The sequence below is a fragment of the Colias eurytheme genome, chromosome 17, assembly GCF_061535395.1.
Source record: "Colias eurytheme isolate Ceu_HAF_F1 chromosome 17, ilColEury1 Martin Lab GWU primary, whole genome shotgun sequence".
Classification (NCBI taxonomy): domain Eukaryota; kingdom Metazoa; phylum Arthropoda; class Insecta; order Lepidoptera; family Pieridae; genus Colias; species Colias eurytheme.
The window spans coordinates 2,987,470-3,009,127 of record NC_142996.1 but is presented as its reverse complement, the minus strand read 5'-3'; the positions used below and the strand labels follow the sequence as shown (position 1 = coordinate 3,009,127).

Here is a 21,658-nt window from a genome sequence, read left to right as displayed (position 1 = left end):
TAAAATATTTATAAGAGAGATGAGAGATTGTTCTTACGTTTCACTATGCTGAGTGTATTGGCATATGCGCTAAGATTTTCACTTTGAGAAATTTAATATTTTGTTAAATAGTTATGCTTTTTTGTTACTGGGGAACTAACAAGCAATAAAATATGCGGTTTATTATTAATACTAAAGCTTAAAAACTCTAAGCTTAAAAATAACTTGTACTTCTTTGAGTTAATTACATGAATTTCCACCAGATATTACAGCCTATAAATGAATGAATATTCAAATATGTATATTATTAATTTGTATTGTATTTTTTATTCATACGTCTTTTCCCACCCTTCCTAAGAAATTTTCCTCATCTTATTACAAGCAACATAAAATCTTCACTTATTACACACTATAACATAACAGAACTGTCTTATCACTCGTCGCCTCATTTTCCTCGTGTCCAGTGACGTACTTTAAAATAATGTAAAGGCGCCAATATCCTGACTTTTTTTCATTTCAAATTTTTATTCAATAGCACTCTGTACAAATGTTGCATTGCAGATTTATTTCTTATTACGATTTCCAATTACATATCAACTTTAGCAACCCGAATCTTATACATACTTGGAAAAAGTCTAACCGTAAATAATACAGTAATACTCCGCCCTATTTCCCTGAAGTCCCACTCTGTTTTCCCCTAAAATCCAAAAAATATTACCTTTTCGCAAACGCTCCGACATGTTCCCGTTGCCTTATCGCAGCACGCCGAAATGTCTGCAATGAAAAATGGCCACAATAAGTCTCCTAGAGTATATGTTACGAAAACAGCTGTGTCTCAAATCTACGACATTTATTACCGCGCTTTTGATCTATACCATAATGGTCGTCAAAGCAAAGAGGCAATTAAAATTAGCAATATAATAAAGACCCATCTTTTCTTAGTTATGTTAGAAATTACTCAAAAACTTTTAAAATTGTTTGTTTTACTGCGAAGCGTTTGTATATCAGAGATAAAATACGCGACTCCGATAATAAAGTTAAAACAGTTTGGTCTATTATTAATGGTGAAATGGGTAAAAGCAAATCAAGTAATACCATAAAACTTGTTAATAATGGCATGGTTATTGACAAAAATGCTGATGTTGCGCTTGCATTTGAAGATTTCTTTAGTAGTGTCCCTGCTAGCATTACTAATAATTTAAATTCGTCTTCAGCACTTGCAGAGACCTTTTTGAGGGACCATGTTGCGGGGTGCAGCACATTATTTGAATTGCGACACGTAACTGCTAATGATATTGTTACAGCCTTTAAGACACTAAATTTAAAAAATACTTGTGATCTTTGGGGAATGTCCGTAAATTTAGTTAATAATATAATAGAAAATATTGCGAACAATTTAGCTTTTATATTTAATAAGTGTTGTGACTATGGTACATTTCCTAATTTATTAAAGCTTAGTAAAGTTATACCTCTATTTAAGAAAGGCGATCAAGAAGACTGTAACAACTATAGACCTATCTCGATTTTACCAACATTAAGTAAGGTATTCGAAAAGTTAATATTAAACCAATTGACTAGTCACTTTGCATCTAATAATTTGCTGCACACCAAACAGTTTGGTTTCACAAAGGGGCGCTCAACCACAGATGCTGGAGTTGCACTACTAACACATATATATAAGGCATGGGAAAACTCAAAAAATGCTTTGGGGATATTTTGTGACCTCTCCAAGGCATTTGACTGCGTTGAACATTGTACCTTATTGCGTAAACTTAATCACTATGGGATTAAAGGACAAGCTCAGAACCTCATAGCCTCATACCTGCATGATAGGATACAAACTGTAGTTGTTAATGGAGAACGTTCTAGCGGTGCGTCAATTAACATTGGTGTTCCACAGGGATCTATTTTAGGACCCTTCTTGTTCTTGGTATATATCAATGATCTACCTTATTATTTACAGGATAGGTGTGAAATAGTTCTGTTTGCAGATGATACCTCATTAATATTTAATGTGGATAGGCATGACCCAAATGTTGACGAAGTGAACAGTGCTCTTTTACACATATCCGACTGGTTTACTGCTAATAATTTATTATTAAATGCCAAAAAAACAACTTGTGTTGAATTTTTACTACCAAACGTTAAAAAGTTAAGCAGAAATATTACCTTGAACGGGGAGGTATTACACCCTACAGAATCGACTGTATTTCTTGGGTTAACATTGGACGAGAAACTACAGTGGGGAGCCCATGTCAACACCGCTGCAGGTAAGCTCAGTTCAGCAGCATATGCAGTCCGAAAGGTAAGGCATCTCACCGATGAAGATACAGCTAGATTGGTTTATTTCAGCTACTTTCATAGTATTATGTCCTATGGAATTCTACTATGGGGCAGGGCAGCAGATATAGAAACTATATTTATCTTACAGAAAAGAGCCATTCGTTCTATATATAATTTACGTGCTCGGGACTCACTAAGAGATCTCTTTAAGAATACTGGTATCCTTACTGTACCATCACAGTATATATTTAATAATATTTTGCATGTACACAAAAACGCCGACTTACACACAAGAGTAGGAGATAGACACTGTTATGGCACAAGGAACAGAAATAGAATTGAAATGCCATTTTTCCGATTAGCTAAAGTTAAAAATTCATTTATGGGTCAAGGTATACGCTTTTACAATAGAATTCCTCATAATATTAAAGAGTTTAGTAGTTCTAAATTTAAAACTTATATAAAAAATGTACTAGTTCAGAGAGCGTACTACAGTATTCAGGAATATATGGACGATAAAAACCCATGGAGGGTTGTCGCGTAAAAACCACAGGACAGTTCTTTGGCATGTTATTACAATACTTATATGTTGTTACATATGTATTTTGTAAAATTGTAAAACTGACATGATTTAAAAGAGCAACTATGGAGTTTCTTGCCGGTTCTTCTCCGTAGATACTGCTTTCCGAATCGGTGGTAAATTTTAAAATATGTAATGACGTTTCAAAAGTGCTTCTTTAAGAAGTCTAATTGAATAAATAAATGTTTGAGTTTGAGTTTGAGTTTGAGTTTAGTGTCGACATTACGATCTCGGGATTGATTATATACTGTTGTGACACGGTTCTCAGCTTTACGGTGGTGTAAAATTAATTGAGTTACTGTTTAAATTTTATTTATGAGCACCAGTCGCTAGTGAATTTCAAAGCGCGGCTTTCTAAGATTTAGCGAAACAAGCCTGGCAAAATTAATTTCTGTTTATTAGTAGGCAGTAACTTGTGTCTGGAAATTGTAAACACTTAAATTTACTTTCTGTAATTATGGGTTGCTTACCAAACAAAATTATGTAGACCCTAATTACTTTTGTAAAATTCCTATATACTTAAGTTCTAAAATTGTGGACAGGATGTTTTTTAGAAAAAATATCTATTTCTAAATAAAATTAAATGTGCATTTTTATAAATATTTAATATTTTCTTGTTTGATTTTATTTTTTAATATATCAATATGTACCTACCTAGAAATAATAACATCCTAAACAAGAATCAGAAACAGAAAATTACCTAACTTTCGCACCGATAATTCATATTTCCCTACGCAGAGAAACTTACGTAAATAAGAGTAATTAGCCATTATTAATAGCAACCAGAACCGAGCAATTGCAAATGTGTGCATATAACTCAGTGCCTATAACTCGTTTGCATCAAAGTTGATCCAAATTATATGCACTTCTCGATAGTTAGTAAGGCAGTATGATTACAGCGACTGGACTGTATAATCGCGTTATATTTTATAAAGCTAACGACATTTTATTATAATCCATTTTCCTAACAATTTTAAAGCAGTTCTACGCTTCACTTAATAGCGGCTTTGAAGCGCATCTAAATCAATTTTAATAAATTGAACGACCATGAATACCTATTATTAATTCTTGTGATCTTTGAAATAAAATTATTTTTGCAATTGAATTTTGTTTTATTTAGTACTAATCCCAATTATACCTTCTATCATTGGCTTATATAAACAAGAGTCGCCTTTTGTATTATATAGCCCAATGACAGGATAGCTTTTAAGTCATACATTTAAAGATGGATGCTCTTTTATAGAATAACTGCTCACCCGATTTAGGTGAAATTTAGGTACAGCCACATCATGATTAATAAATAAATAATATTCTCATTACTACATTAAAAATGTTGTACTAAAGGGCTACGTTTACGTTTTTCAATAGAAACCAACGCTACATTCAAGCTAATAGGGATTACCTACGCAGACTTCTTTGTTTCTGATTCAATGCACCACGCTTTTTGCTGTTTTGTGTGTTATAAAATATATCACTAGCGGTCCGCCCCGGCTTCGCCCGTGGTACATATTTCGCAATAAAGGGTAGCCTATGTTCTTTCTCAGGGTCTAAAGATTATCTGTGCCAAATTTCATCAAAATCGGTCCAGTAGTTTATGCGTGAAAACCATACATACATACATACAAACCTTTCCTCTTTATAATATTAGTATAGATTAAAACACTAACATATATTATTCGTAAGCACATCATGATACATTGCATTATATTTCCATTGTATAATTTATTAAGTATTTCAACAATTTTCAACTTTACTAGATACCATAATTAGAAAGCTCATACTATAATATCTATTCATCTAAAGATAAACAGCACCGATTTCCACGAGACCCGCAAAAAGCAATATTCGTAATAACATTTATAACGTATTCATGAGCTGAAATTAACAGGCATTGCGCGTGCGAACCCATTGGATAAGTAAATTAGCTGATTGGCTGGGCCATTTATCTCATTATGAATTAATGGAAACACGACATTAATTAATTTATGAACAGCCCAACGTTTTCATAGTACCTATACTTATAGCTTTACCATCTATGTAACTATGGTTGTGCCGAGTTATTTTCCACAGTATTTTTGTTCCATGTAGAATTCAAAATTGGAGACCCATAAAATCAACTCTAAGGTCAGGTGGGGTAAGAGGGTCACTGGGGGAAGAGGGCCTAGAGACCATAACTAGTAAACCGAAGCGTTTATGACTATGTACTTTCCGTCGATAAAAAAGTGAAGGCGAATTAGTTTGAGCGGTTTTGAGTAGATGTCGCTACGTAGCACAGACATCACAAAAAATGTAAACAAATTTGACAGTTGCGAATTCGGCTAACACCAAGTTGGCTCGTTTTTTTGCGAACCCATATTTTAGTGATAAAAGTGTGCTAGAAATATTTTAAATATCCTGATACACGGAGAAAACTGTAAGTATTTCTTTTATTAATCATTTTAGTTAAGAAACAACTAAATATTGTGAGTTTCTTTCGCTTGAAAATCCTAGACTTCAAAAACAATAGCTGGGGTAAGAGGCTCACTATTGACGGTGAAAGAGGAACATATGTTTCTCTTCCCCCGTGTGAGGGGTGACCAACATTTTGATTAATTTATAATTATATGTGGATAAAATGAAAAGAAGTGACTGACTGTTCTGTACCTATTACAATTTTAAATTATAACTAAAAATTTCTCGCTCATGTGTTTTTTTTATATTTTTTTTTTATTTAATAGGCGGGCAAACGAGCATACGGATCACCTGATGTTAAGCGATTTCCGCCGCCCATGGACATTCGCAACTCCAGAGGAGTCACAAGTGCGTTGCTGGCCTAAAGGATTATGCCTCCTGTGCCAGTAATTACTTCAGGGCCTCATCTCACCACCAAACCGAAACACAGTGATGCAAGCACCACTATTCGCCAAGTTTCGCTAAGTTCGCCTGTCTCAAAATTCCAGAAATTCCAAAGAATTTCTTTTGGATCAAGAAGATCATTTATATTTTTAACTGACTTCTTAAAAAGGAGAAGGTTCTTAATAGATGAATTAAAATACTGATTCGCAATATTGATCTCATCACATAGTGCCATTGTTATTTTTAAAGAGTAACTAACTAGGAAAACTAGTTAGGGACAGACTGTTTACCATTACTATGTATGATTAAATAAAAATAGAATTATAACTAGTCGACTTCTTTTTAGTTTGCCACCCCTGATCGAACCTGTATGTCCCTCTTACCCCGAATTGATGTATTCTTGTTTTTTATTCCAAATTATACCTTATTTCATCGACATTAAGATCTAATATTGACCAAAGACATTCTATCTACAAATTAACGAACATTTAGCAACGAATATTTTAATTCAAACTCCAATCTTAGGAAATACAATGACTGTCCCTCTTACCCCTTGTAAGGGGGAAGAGGAACGATTACTCAATCTTGACATTAATGTCAATATCTTCGTAAGAACTGTTATTAGAGTAATGACATTTAGCCTACGGGAAGCTAATACATAAAGGTAAGTTCTGTGTGTTTCAAACATCTTAAAAAGCTATAAATGTTGTTCCTAGCAGTCAAAATATTTTACTGAAAATGAAATATGTTCCTCTTACCCCACCTGACCTTATGTGGTTATTAAAAGACTTCTAACTTATAAACTCAAACTCAAACTCAAACTCAAACATTTATTTATTCAATTAGACTTCTTCCAGAAGCACTTTTGAATCGTCATTACATTCTTTAAATTTACCACCGATTCGGAAAGCAGTATCTATGGAGAAGAACCGGCAAGAAACTCCATAGTTGCTCTTTTAAAGTCATGTCCATATACAATATAATTTTACATTACATGTTACTTACATCTAACTACATAATATTATATATTATCATAATATGCCAAAGAACTGTCCTGTTATTCTTACGCGACAACCCTCCATGGATTTTCATCTTCCATATATTCCTTAATGCTGTAGTAGGCTCTCTGAACTAATACATTTTTTAAATAAGTTTTAAATTTAACACTACTAAACTCTTTAATACTATGAGGAATTCTATTGTAAAAACGTATACCTTGGCCCATAAATGAATTTTTAACTTTAGCTAACCTATAAAATGGCATTTCAATTTTATTTCTATTCCTTGTGCCATAACTGTGTCTATCTCCTACTTTTGTGTGTAAGTCCGCGTTTTTGTGTACATGTAAAACATTATTAAATATATACTGTGATGGTACAGTGAGGATACCAATATTCTTAAAGAGATCTCTAAGTGAGTCCCGAGCACGTAAATTATATATAGAGCGTATGGCTCTTTTCTGTAATATAAATATAGTTTCTATATCTGCAGCCCTGCCCCATAGTAGAATTCCATAGGACATAATGCTATATACCTCGACTGATATAAGATATTCAATTGAATAGGTGTTGTAGAGGCCTAGAAGGCTTCACACAATACTGTACTCTAAAGGTAAGCCTGTCTGAATTCTGAAAGGGTTTGGCGATAATCTTGGCAAGGGGTGTTTAAGTAGTACAAAGAAACGATCATAGCATTATATCTAAATATATGTATTTTAATTCACCAATAATCCAAAATATGTTCCAAATTAAGCAAAGCTTTTATTTACTCGTAATCTATTTACAGTGAAAGACAAATCTAAGCTATTAGAAAAGAAATCTACTATTTGTATAGAAGTTGATTAATTTAAGACGAAGCAACGATAAAGGGCCCAAATCAATAAGGGAAGTTCACAAGGAAGCTGTGAATAGAGAAAGTTCGAGAACCCGGGGGAAATAAGAGCTGGTACATATTGAAGTGAGACCTTTGGACCCTAAACTTGGGATCCTGTAAAGAGCGAAGAAGTACGCATATAGCGCAGGCCAAAAAAGTTTTAATTATTTAAATGTCTGTAATATGTGAGCAATTATAAAATATAAATTTGTTTTGGTTTCAGTTATAACTTTATTGAGTTTATAATTTGTGTTTGTGACACGTTTGTTATTTAATTCAAAGCAAATTATATTTTAGTTATTACGCACTGTAAGTTTTGGGACTCGCTTAAAATATTTGCTAGGTACGTAAAATTCGTAAAAGCTCAATTGTAATGCGCCTTTGCCACCCATTTAGGAATATATTATGTCACTTTTAATACATATTTAGGGTTGTACAACTTTTCTAGATATAGGAACTTGTATATATAACCAAACTTCTCCATAAGAATCATTTTAAAACATTACCTACGTAAATAATTATTATCTTTTAAGACTCACCTTGCGAATTAGCAAAAGCCAACGAGAAAGCTGAAAAGATCAGCCTCCACTTCCAATATCTGTCTCCTCGTGACATTCTTTCTTAGTTCATGACGTCAGCATTCCAGAACATTAGTGACGTCATCGTTCCAGAACATCTGAAAAATAACAGCTTTGAATGATCCGTAAACAATTTTCATTGCCGTGTTTCACAAACAAAAATTGTTTGCGTTTGATGATACATAGAGACGTACTGATAGGTACATTTAAGATTGTATTAATAGTATTTTTGTCTAAACATGATAGAGTTTTCAAATCATACTTAATTCAGCTTTTTTAACAATCTAGATCTATGCGAATATTAAGAAGAGGAAAGATTTTTATTTTTTGTGTATAACGAATGAACCCAAAAACTAGGTATTCTATCTATTTAAAAAAATATTTTTAGTTACCTACCGTTACAAGCTCTTTCTTTACTTATTGGTACCTATTATATATATCAAGTGTAAGCCCGGGCGAAGCCGGAGAGCAAGTACCTACAACATTAGAACTTATTCAAATCCATATTAGCTTTATTCATCCTTTTTTATATATTTTTTTATGTTTTTTTATATAAGATATGAATTCAAAATGAACATGCGATAAAAGAAAACGGTAGTAGGTCAAGTCTTTTCCCATTCTCCTCGTTTTATTTTTAATTGCACTGCTTTGTGAAGTCACACTTTTTTGCAGTTATCTGACTGAATACAGAATATTTCTACAAATAATAAATAAATATACAAAAAAATTGCGAGTTTCTTATGTCCGATAACTCTCTTTTACGAAATGTACTCTAGACTCTACATTAACTAGATACATGTTTTTTGTATTTTTTCAATTTTATCTATGTAGTTATGTACCTATTTAATCCTTTCATAAATATTCATATCTCAATAAACAATTTATTATTTAATCAAACTTGGCGTTTTGCAGTAATTTATTCTTGTTAATCTCAACTCGAATTTTGCGAGGTCTGTTTATCGGAAAATTCGTAAGCCGGTAATAAATCTTGGTGAAAAGGGCGCAATCCGGGCACCTGTTCCGAGTGTTACCAACTAAATGACAAATTGCTTTTTTAAAAGCATCGCAGGAGTTTCGGCGAAGAAAAACTTAAACCAAAACAGGAGCAACACATTTTTGAAAAGAAAGTTGATTCAAATCTTAAATGGGCTACATTTAAAAAGCAATGCTATAATCATTCCACAAACCTAATTGTAATACAGATGAGTATGGACTTCTCATTTAAAAATGTGAGATTTAACTTTTCAGACATTTTTGCATATTTTTGAAATAAATTTTATTTTCAACAAGAAAAAAAGAAAATCTGACGAAATCAATTAATTGATAATAATTAGTGTCGCAATTTATTGTATTAAATATTCTATGATAATTTTCCAACCCCTTAAATTTGAATTAGGTATTATCTTATAGTAAGTAGTTCCCCTATGTTCGTGTTCCTCATTACCCTAATGCACTATAATTCACTCAGCAAGTGCCATTAAGTTTAAACGCTTACAATTTAATAATATTTAACTTTAGTAATTAACATGGCTACACTCACCATACATAAATAACATTATGCTATAATTATACCTACATACTCTAGTTGCCCACCCACTCACTTGGTAAGTTTATCTCAAAAGTTTTCCCATAAATAAGGTTTACGTACCTTTTTCGTTTGGAAAAGTTCAAATACCAAAGCCTTGTCGAATTCAAATGCTTTAGTTGTCTATATTTCTACTGTTGGGTGATGAATGTATTATGCAGAAGAGAAAAAACTTTGGGGACCCCTGTACCGATGTACAACGAAAGAGAGCATTTGATATATTGACACACTTATATAAAATCTATAATATGTTATTTCAATTTGCTTTGAGATTATTAAAATAAATGATTATTTAACTTAATATTACTAAAACATAACAATTATAATAAGCTGCCATATCGTATGGTAGAAGTCGGAGAGTAGGTATGGCAGCAATGCATTTTATTTATATTTACATAAATTATGTATTTAATTTTTGTATTATGTTACTAGGCTCAACCGGGAAAAATAATCCAGCCTACTTAGTTTATATTAATAAAGTAAAGATGTGTTTCTAATTTTATTAAGTATATTTTATTCGCTCTACATTTTTTATGTAGAAATACCAACAATTAAACAATAAATGAAATATCTCCCCTTTATAATTTTAGTTTAGATTTTTTTCTAATAATTCCTACGTAATTATATAATAAAAAAATGCATTTACGTAAGCGTCTGCAGTGCACACGTTTTACACGGATAAAATATGAACAATCTAGGTATAAAATAGGTAAATATAATATGTACTAAGTAACTTGATAATAAATATTTCTACATATTTGTGTTTTGATTTAGGTATAGAGGTAGTAGGTTTGATTAGCACATCTCCGCATCATATTTACACAATAATAAAAATATTATCACATTATCTTAGCGAACTCCCGGTTACCGCTTATCTGTAAAGTGTGTAAACATAAAATTTTCTTACCTTTTGTTAATTATATAGACTTTACTATAAATATACACTGATATTAATTCACTCAGTCACTGTTGTACGAAAAATATTTTTTAACAAGTCAAGAATAAAAAGAATAAAACATACAACTCATTTTTTCATAACATTAAAATAAGAGCACTATCCTGGTCATTAAAAAAATAGGAGCATAGACAAACGTCACGTGAAAGAAAGTTCGCGCGCTTTTTTCAACACCCGAAACTTAACCTCGCTCACAACCTTTCTCGCGCCAAATTGACGCGTAACTAAATAGACCGACATAAATTCATTCAACTCCAGCCCGCAGTCCGTCCTGTTCATTCATACATGATGTCGTATATAGCTGTCTCGTGAGTGCTTCCGCTTGATGAACCCTATTGAGCTCGTTAGTCATTAATTAATTCTGCATAAGAAAATTACTTTTAATTTAAGCGAAGCACAGATGTGACACTGATGAGTCTGACCACAATTACTGAAGTGTTAAAAACTTGCCGGCAGATAAATAACAAAGCATGTGTGGTCTATAACTAAGCTCTACATATCATAATATACCTACTTACCTAATTTACAAGTTACAAGACATGTAAAATTAAATAGAATATCTTATCTAATATTAGGTATCATAAAACATAAAACAGTCAAACAATCTATATATAAACAAAATTATAGCTAAGTATGTATTCATTTTTGTACAATTCATTTTGTAATAACTAGATCTCTACAAAATAAACACAATTTTCTTGATTAATAAATAATATTTATTACTGTTAATTACTTCTTTATTTCTTTTTTTTAAAAACCATGTTTATTTCATTTGTTAGGATACCTTAGATTTGATAGGTACCATCCTCTGAGGTACCATCAAATCTATCAAACAAGTATCAAACATTCAAACCATCAATGTACGTAATTTATCTGATTATGCAATCATCATGCTAGTAAGTAATAATAATTTTTCTTCTTATCTCTAAAATTTCAAATAATTTAAATTGTGTTTACTTAATTAAATAAAACTATGTTAAATACATATATCAAAAGATACGTCCACGCAAACTATAAAAGCAGACCATCCATAATTTATTTCGTTCAAATTTCACATCAAAATATTTATCCAGAAATGTTACAAATGATAGTGGAAAACAAGATATTTTCCACACATTGCAAAATTATATAAAATTCAAGCAAACTTTGACAAACACAAAGTTTAAGCCTTTGCCAATTGCTTCCAACTGTAGCCGTAAGAAAGTTGTTCCACACAAAGTAAAATTTATAGTTTTTCAAGTAGGATATTTTTACCCAAGCGTCCCGCTTCGTATTTCTTTATTACAAATGTTTAAATGAAGACAAACATCTTTTCATTTTGCTTGGCCCTGTTTATTTTTCAGACTATATATTTATATGTACATTATTTTTTGCACCTTTTTTTACGGTGAACTTTTTTCACGAAATTACGTAGGTATTTAATAAAACCTTCAAACTCAGAACTATTAAAAATCGATACTATGAATTCTAAATGAACTTCATTCTCTCGTTATCCTACTTAGATCATTAAGTAAGTTATCCTAACATTAAAAGCGTTTTTAACTTCTTAAAAGCTTGCATCATAACTAGAAGACATTAAATATTCCATTCCTTGTTAGCGACCGTTTTGTGATGTCTACCTGAAAAGTCAAGTGCTCGGACCCATGCAATAACGATTTGCAAATGGAAGTCAAGTGGTAACACACTGGACATTCAGGGTGGAATGTCAGAAATTGGCGCCAAAGAACACTGCACTGTATCGATGTGTCTATTTTCTAATGTTTTCTATGCGGGATTTTGGAATAATTTAGTAGAAGGAATAATGTCTACGAATTTTATAGGTGGGTAAAATGAAATAAAGTTCATCAAAAATTAAAAAGATGTAACTAAATAAAGATAAAAATTTAACCTTTTTTCCCTTCTTTCTCTTCCTATTTGATAATTATTTTTAAGTAGGTATATAGCTGCTATGATAACTATATGATATGATTTGGATTAATAAATAACTGCTTATAACTATCAACATTCCGATAAATATACGATTTTCTGAAACAAAATAGTTTTTCCTTCCTTTTAGCAAACTTAGTATTATAAGAAACGTGCAGAGCGTACAGACACCGTTGAACAAAAAATTGCTATTGGAGTGCAGCACTTCAACAACTTTGACATTTTTTTGCTCATAAATCCTCATTTCTTTGTCGCAATATATTTTCTTTAAACGAATTAAAATGTATAATTGTATCAACATTTGTTTTATCAAAGCTTTACTGCTTTACGTTATTTTTACTAACATATTATGTACTTAGTTTATTATGTTGTACAGGTACCTTGCAGTTCCCAAAAAATCCGTAAGAAAAGATTTAATCCTCAGTCCATTTAAATATATATTTTTTTTATAAATCTACAACATATAAACAAACAAAAAAAATACCTAACTTACAACTGTACTATGTATTTCCTTGCTATTTACTCGATATTTACTTGACGCAATCTTACATTTCTTTAAGGGGAGATATATCCACCTATAACTTCTACACTTATATACCTACTCAAAGAAATCTTTTATCGCCTATGACGATGACACAATCATTTTACTCCTTACATATACATGTACATACCTTACCTTACATATAGATGCATATAGCATGAACAAAGAAGATTCTATTATATCGTTTGAACATAGTTCAAATTTGTTATCTATTCATGAGCGAGAGGATCCATCTGTTCCCGCCATTCCCCAATAAAAGTTATTGCAAAGATAAACCATGTATCGGATCTGACGTTGATGGATGGCGATAGAAATGCTCCGAGTGCATCCGTTACTTTAATCTGTGATCCTTTGACATTTTTTAATAACATTTGGGTGTTAGCTAACTGACCTCCGTAGCTCTACACTGTACAATGACTGTACAGAAATGTATGGTTTAATTTGGACATAGTTTTGAAAAAAGTTGAAATTAAAAATAATTTCAAAAATAATACTTAATATGAAAAATTAATGTTCATTTATTCCTTTGGCGAGATGTCGCTACAATGAGTTATCATATTTAATTCATAACCACATAGATTATTAATAAATATTTCACACTTTTTATATTTAACATGTCCTCCAAAGGATTCCTTCTCGTTCATAAAAACGAATGGAAAAGAATAGCCAGAAAGCAGAATAATACAGAAAATGCGCAAACGAAAGAAGATTACTTAAAATGTTTAAACGAAATGTCTCAAAGTTGGATGAAATCTTGGCCAGATACTGTGCAGGTATTTTATTATTACCTTGAATTTTTAATATCATTGAATTGGAAGTGGATGTTGTTTGCATGTAGTTTCACCCCAGAGGGCCTGGTCGGGATCCATACGGAAATGTACCTAACTTTATAGAATTGTGTAAAAATGCCTCTGAAAAAGAATTTCGTATGATACCCATTCAACATCCAGAAATTTAATCTATAACTTACTTTCGGTTTGTTACTTCTAAAAGAACTATAAAGTAATACATGTATCTATGTTTAAATTAATTAAGGGCCATGTAAATATCATCGAACGAAATAAAGAAATTGAACGCCAAAAAAACATAGCTTTCATCAATCAATTTCTTTCCAAAAAGAAAGACATTAATAGGGGAGAAATTATACAAAAAGCCAGGGAACAAATTTTTGACGACAGCTGTTATGGGAGACAATTAATAAGGTACAAATAAATTACTATACTAATATCGTGAAAGTTAAAGACTTTGTAGCGACGACAAGCCAATTTATGAGTTATCGAATTTCAAGTGTAGCGCTAAGAAAGTTCACACGGTAACTCATATATATAAACAGTTCGTGCGCTATGCACAGATGGTTAAGGGCTTGTCGGGACGCGGGTTGGTCGCATTAGGTCGAATATTAATTACATGCCGAATAAATATATGTAGTTAACGAAATATAACCTTTGCGTAGTTATTTCATCTTTCATTACACCCGCAATTAACAAGCCCCTACATTGGTGACTCCCGACGAAGAGTGAACATTATTATAGTGAATTGCATATAGATATCGTTTGTTAACAATTAAACCTTCTCGAGCAGTTAGCACAACTAACGTAGCGGGTAAACCAGCTGGAATGTGCAGGCTCGAGAGGCAAATCGTTTAGCGGTCGAAAGTACGGAAATCGCACGCATCGCTCCGCATCCCGAAGTCGCGATCGTGCAGGGATATCAAAACAGAAAAATCCCAATTGGCTATGTTTTTTCATTACTGCTTTAAGCATATCGCCAGATTGTACTATCGTCAACCTTGTGCGTGGCAGAAGCAGCAGGAGAGCCGACTTTTAATAATTTTACCAGTGTCGAAAAATAACCAATCCGCGAGTGAGTGTACTGTGTAGTGATTATAAAGTGTAGTTTAGTGTAATTAAGACATTTGGTACTAAGTTAATGACTTTAGATCTTAGTTTACGGCGACCGTATAAATGGTTATTTATTATCGCCAAAGTAACTCAACTTATGTTTTTGTTTATAAAGTGCAGATTTTTTTAGCACCCTAGGGCCGATGCATCGCTCGCACTTATGACGGACGCATCGGATACTCACGTAGGCTATTTTTCTAAGAATCTAAGATTGAACGCAAGTATAGTACGTATGATAGGGAGTTATTAGCAATTTACTTGGCTATTCGTCATTTTCGGAATATGGTCGAAGGACGACAGTTAACGGTGTATACGGATAACAAACCGTTAATTTACGCGTTTTATAAAGTAAATAGCGAGAAAGAGTTACCCAGACGTACACGACACTTGATATTCATTTGTGAGTTCACGACGGATTTGAGACACGTAAGTGGGCAAGATAATGTCGTTGCAGATTCGTTATCACGAGTCGCAACAATAAATTGTCCCACTGTGATAGATTACGCGGAACTTGCTAAGGAACAACAACAAGATTCTTATATGTTGCAATTATCTAATTCGAAAGACGCTAATAATAGGTTAAAGAAAATTATGTTACCTGAAAGCGGTACGTTTATTTATTGTAATTTAGATAATGATAAAATTAGACCCTATTTGACTGATAAATTTCGACGTATTGCCTTTGATAGTGTGCATAATTTATGTCATCCCGGAATAAGGACTACACGCAAATTGATTTAAAATCGTTTTTATTGGCCAAATATGAATCGTCACGTTGGCCAATGGGCTAAAACATGCATTGAATGTCAACGATCGAAAGTTAATCGACAATCGACATACAGTGTAAGGTTTAGGATCGTTTCTGCAGTGCGATAGGTTTGAACATATTCATGTTGATTTAATTGGACCTTTACCCACTTCACCCGAAGGTTTTAGGACGTATTGCCTAACCATAGTGACAGGGGGACGCGATGGCCAGAATGTTTTCCTACGAGATATATAACTGCTGAAACGATTTCGCGTGTAATATATGAAGGATGGATCTCTCGTTTTGGTTGTCCGAAAAAGCTAACAAGCGATCAAGGACGCCAATTCGAAAGTCAATTATTTGCTACACTAATGAAGTTATTAGGTATTAATAAGTTGCGTACGACACTTTACCACCCACAGAGTAACGGGGCGGTAGAGCGTTGGCATAGGTCGCTTAAAGCGGCATTAACGGCACGTTTATGCAATATATCATCGTCTTGGGTTACGGAATTACCAACTGTGTTGCTAGGACTTAGAACAGCAGTAAGAAGTGATACCGGCATAAGCGCAGCAGAAATAACGTACGGAACAACTTTACGATTTTTCAGGTGATTATTACGATAAAAAATCGAGTTTAGAAATAGATAGCAGTCTTGAGTATGTAAGTAAATTACGAGACTCTATTAGAAAATATCAGTCAGTAGCTATTAGGCAGAATGAAAGACGGAACATATTTATTCACCCCGATTTAGAAAAGTGCGATTATGTTTTTGTAAGAAACGACGCAATACGTAAGCCTTTATAACCAACATACGACGGTCCTTATCGTGTGTTGAGTCGAGAGGAAAAGGTATTTTACATTCAAATGACTGGCAGGAAAGTTAGAATATCTGTAGACCGTCTAAAACCTGCATATTATTTGAATGATGATAGTGATACGACATCTGGGGCAGATACTGAGGTTCCGTTACAAATTCCAAGTAGCGAATTGCCTAATACACATACCACGCGTAGTGGAAGAGCTATACGATTACCAGTACGATTTAGGTAATAGTATTGTATTTGTAATTGTTTCAACTATTTTATATTTATTAGAATTACGATGATTATAAGTATTCATAAGACTTCATAGAAATGTATAATAAATACTTAGTAATCAACACATCGTATTTAATAAATAATAGCACTTATGAAATTTGAAACGAGTTTTTTTATTCATTGTTTAACGTTTTAAGTATGGTATTTCAAATTTATGTTTGTGTTGAGTTTTTATTGTAATGTTTACTACTTAGAAATTTAAGTACTTTTGATTTATGGCTTATGAGTGTATAGTAATAGCCTTTGTAATATTAAACGATACAAGTGTAAAGAACGTATTGAGATTTGAAATGTTAATGTTACTAAGTGTTAGATGACGTGTAACAATTATCGCACGCCACTTAGAAGACCCAACCGAGTTTTTGTAATAACATAAATAGTTTAACGAAATTAGGTGTTAACTGTTAACCACTTGTATACGTTATGATTGATTTATATTGTGAACATTTTTTTATACTTTATATTGTAAACATTTTGTTCCTAACCTTATAGCGACATTTTATATACATTTGTTTATTGTTTAATTTTATTGTAAGATTTTTTTACTTGTATACCTTTTTTATTTTAAGGGGGGAATGATGTAGCGACGACAAGCCAATTTATGAGTTATCGAATTTCAAGTGTAGCGCTAAGAAAGTTCACACGGTAACTCATATATATAAACAGTTCGTGCGCTATGCACAGATGGTTAAGGGCTTGTCGGGACGCGGGTTGGTCGCATTAGGTCGAATATTAATTACATGCCGAATAAATATATGTAGTTAACGAAATATAACCTTTGCGTAGTTATTTCATCTTTCATTACACCCGCAATTAACAAGCCCCTACAACTTGAAAAAATTAATTTACAATCTATTATAATGAAATATCCTGAAGATCATATAATAACCGTCCAATAAAATCAAACAAAAAGCTTTATTTCTAACAAAATAAAAACACTCACAAATCCATGTTTCAGTGCTCTTCTAGAATCGAAAACGTTAGAAGAACGAGAGATCCAAATTGAATTTCAGAAGAAATTACAAGACGAAACCAACTTGCTAGAACAAAAGAAACCTCAGTGGAGTTCTCTTGAAAGCGCTGCTGATATGGAAAAAAATGAAAATGAAATTAAACGGCAACAAAGAGAAAGGAATATTGAAGTAGCTCGAATTAACAAGGCTATGTTAGCTAGTTCTTTGTACTTAATATTAAATTTATATGAACTAGTGGCTCATAATACCCGCGCTTTTCCCCGTGGTCTTAAACTTATTTTCCTCATCTTTAAGACCCCATAGGACATGAAACGTCTGGACGTCTGGACGAAACGTCTTCACGTCTGGACGAAACGTCTTCGCCCGCTTGAATCACTCTAAATCTGTTGCGAAGTTTTAAAGATTTAAGCATATATAGGGACATAGTTACCTACTGAGAAAGCAACTTTATATACCTTTAAAATACATTATAGTAATTTATAAATAAATTTAAATTGTATATAGGTATGAATCCTATTCAAATTAATTATCCTAGGTGTAATAAACGAAAAGAAATAAAAATTTATAAGAAACAGAAAGAATTTACATCACAAATGGAAGATACACGTGCAATTCACGATATGGATATTATAGAAGCAAAAGAAATGGTTTGTATAGATACCTACTCCAATTTTTTTTGGGCTATTACTTTTAATTCATTCTCCTTCTTTTTGTAATCTAAATAACCAAAATCATTTTCAAGACAAACATGAAAAATAATTTAAAACAGGACTACGAAAATTTTGTTAAAGAGCAGAAAGTTTATAAAGAATCAAAAATCAAACGAGAACGAGAAATTGATAATGAAATCGAGAAAATCAAGAAAAATCAAGATCGAATAAACTGTAAAATAAAATCGATAAACGACAAGGTAGAAAGTCATTTATTTTGAAAGAAATACACGCTATAGTTTTCTTAAATAAATTAAACTGATAAGTGATAAAGATAAACAAGTTTTAAGTAACTTTATTTTTTTCGTCAAATCTCATATCGTATTATTTATAAAAATCAGTCAGTCACGAAAGCTCGAACTTTAAATCAATCAATTTACAAAATGTTCTATGTTCATCAACACAATTCCAGACTATCAAGGAACAATGCAATAACAGCAATACAACAATAGTATACAAACAAATACAAAATATCCAAGATGAAGCACAAAAACGCTTTGATAAGTTCATCGAAATCGGAATCGATCGATTAGAAAAGGCGTAAGTTTTTTTTACGGTTACGGTTACGTTTAACCGTAAATTAGATATACATAATTCAAGTGCAAAAAAACCTACGCTAAAAAAATCCATTTAGTCTGGTATACACTTTCATTATTAATACAATAATGCTCTTTTCGATGTTTCTTGAGACTTACATTTTCCATAAAAATGTCTTTAAAAATATTTCAGCCAAATCGAAGATACCAAAAAACAGACCGCAAAACAGAAGCCTTCCATACAAAATAAAATGAATACTCAATTAATAGATCAAAAATCCAATTATGATCACATTTATTATGACAAATGTGTATGTAATAGACAATGCATTATAGCTAAGTCTTGCAAAGAAAGGAAATGTAAGGAAAAATCCCCATGTGTATGTATGGGTACGTACCTCCAGTATATTTCGTTCCCTAATCCCTATATTTTATTAGATCTGAGCAAAGAAAATGTACAAAAACAATGTACAAAAACAACCTTATAATTCATATTATACCCTGATGACGAAATTACTCTACTTCATCAATGAATAACCTCACCTAACTTAATCTGGCCATCTCATTGTTTCATTTACAGATAAAAATATTAATTTCGAAAGATCTCGCAACAAAATGGCTGAAGAATATAAGAAGCGACAAAAAGAGGCTTCCTGTTGGAACGGGCTTAAAGCTTCACATAAACAATTTGCTGAACAAGCCAGTATTCAGTAAGGTTCTACAGGATTGCCGATACAAGAATACTGCTAGACATGTTGTCGATGTTAGTACCTATGAAACATAAAAAGAATTAGTTGAGTGTTGTTCACCACCGTCATCTTTCCAAGATTCTCTTATTATCATATTCTCTCCAAGATTTTCTTATTAATATTTTTATAATATTAAATTTAAAGAGCCCCCTGGTCTTATTATTGTGTTTCTGGCCATCTTGCCATTCCACACCCAACCATTTTAATTTGGCGCAATTTTTGCTCAATGTTTTGCCACAGAATACATAATAGTAGCTAAACGCTAGTTTTGCTTTAGAAATTGTTTATTAATTGGAAGAGATTTTTGCAACTTGCACGTGCCTTTTTATAAAAAATAATGAATTCCATTAATTACTTTCGTGCAAGAGCTCCTTATGAAGTCTTGTGTCAACTTGTTATACTGCACCGGGGCACTGATTAGATCTGCCCACCAGAGACTAAAGAGCAGTAACAGCCCTTTTGTGATTTTTCGTTTTATTAGTGATTCTGAAAGCGGGTTTCTTAAGCTTTCTATTGAATTAACTTACTTATTTCTAAGACTATAAGAATGGTTTTTATTTAACAGTTTTCACTTACTGCAAACGAAAAAAATTAACAATTTGGCGTGATTTCCCAACTAAAATACAGTATAAATTATACTGCAGATTAAATTTTAAGGTTTCATAACTAAAATGCAGTAAGCAATATAATTTTACAGTTCTTTAGATAGTTTTATATTTCTGGAAAAAAATTAAAAAAAAAATTAATACGCAGTAACATTTACCGCCATACAAGCTATTTTTACTGCAAATTAAGAAAATACAATTTATTGTCACGAACTCCCAACTAAAATGCAGTAAAATCAAAGCTTGTCGCATTTTAGTTGTGAATACTTAACATTCTTTTATCATTATAAACTGACTAACACGCAGTAAAATACAGCATTACTGCAGATTAGTTTGGATAGCATAATGACACAGATATGATTATTCCTAGCTAAAGTGCAGTTAATGTTTTAAATACTGCAACTGTGAACTAGCTATTTTTCTTACTGCACTAGTAAATTGAACACTTTTTTCTTAAAAAACTAACTAAAATGCAGTATTTTTTTTGACCTTACTGCATGTTAGTTGGGTTTCTTGACAAAATAACTGATCCAAACGCAGTAATAGGGCTTTTTGCTGCATTTTACTAAGTTTAAAATGGTATTTTTTACAAAAAAGGCTATGCAGTAATAGGCACCAAAAAGAATAAATGGCCATAATAAATTCAGTTATTAAGATATATTTTTTTTTATTGCTTTAACGTGTGAACCTATGCCTTTACAACCTTTCTGCATTCAAATTTTTTTGCTTATCATTCTGTTGATTTTTTAAAATCAATTCTTAACTTTAAATGCGTTTTACTCGAAATCGTGATTTTGCTGTTACTGCACTTTAGTGTATGGTGGGCAGAGATACCGGGGATCGAACCCTGCCTTCTTATATGTATTAACAAAAGTACTATGTGGTGGTCTGTAGGTCCTTATTATGTCATAATTAAGTTCATAATGATATCTTTATTTCAGGACTATCGACGTCTTTGCCATTTGGATAAAGATGCTCTTCCTATAGCGAACTGTTAATAATTTTTTATTGATTTGTGTAATGGTCTATTAAATTAAAAGTGTACAATTTAAATAAATCTTTTATCGTTACATACTGATGGCTCATGGCACAATAGTACTCTGAGTAATGCACTGTTGGTCGATTTGGACTACTAAAAAATATTCTATTGACATTCAGATGATCAATAAAAGAAATACAATATAATTATATTTATGTTATG

General features: G+C 32.1%; 1 protein-coding gene and 1 pseudogene across 1 annotated transcript in view; one reads left to right on the top strand and one right to left on the bottom strand.

Moving 5' to 3' along the window:
* Reck (Reversion-inducing-cysteine-rich protein with kazal motifs) overlaps positions 1 to 10,900 on the bottom strand; it is a 39,585-nt gene extending 28,685 nt beyond the window's left edge. The window contains exons 1-3 of the mRNA XM_090112063.1: positions 10,620 to 10,900; positions 8,089 to 8,225; positions 698 to 753 (exon numbers count right to left, since the gene is read on the bottom strand). Coding sequence (XP_089968189.1) covers positions 698 to 753; positions 8,089 to 8,164 — 132 coding nt within the window. The 5' untranslated portion in view covers positions 8,165 to 8,225; positions 10,620 to 10,900. The remainder of the gene's footprint in view (positions 1 to 697; positions 754 to 8,088; positions 8,226 to 10,619) is intronic.
* Positions 10,901 to 13,748: 2,848 nt separating this feature from the next.
* LOC149901094 (uncharacterized) lies at positions 13,749 to 21,455 on the top strand (annotated as a pseudogene).
* Positions 21,456 to 21,658: the final 203 nt, after the last annotated feature.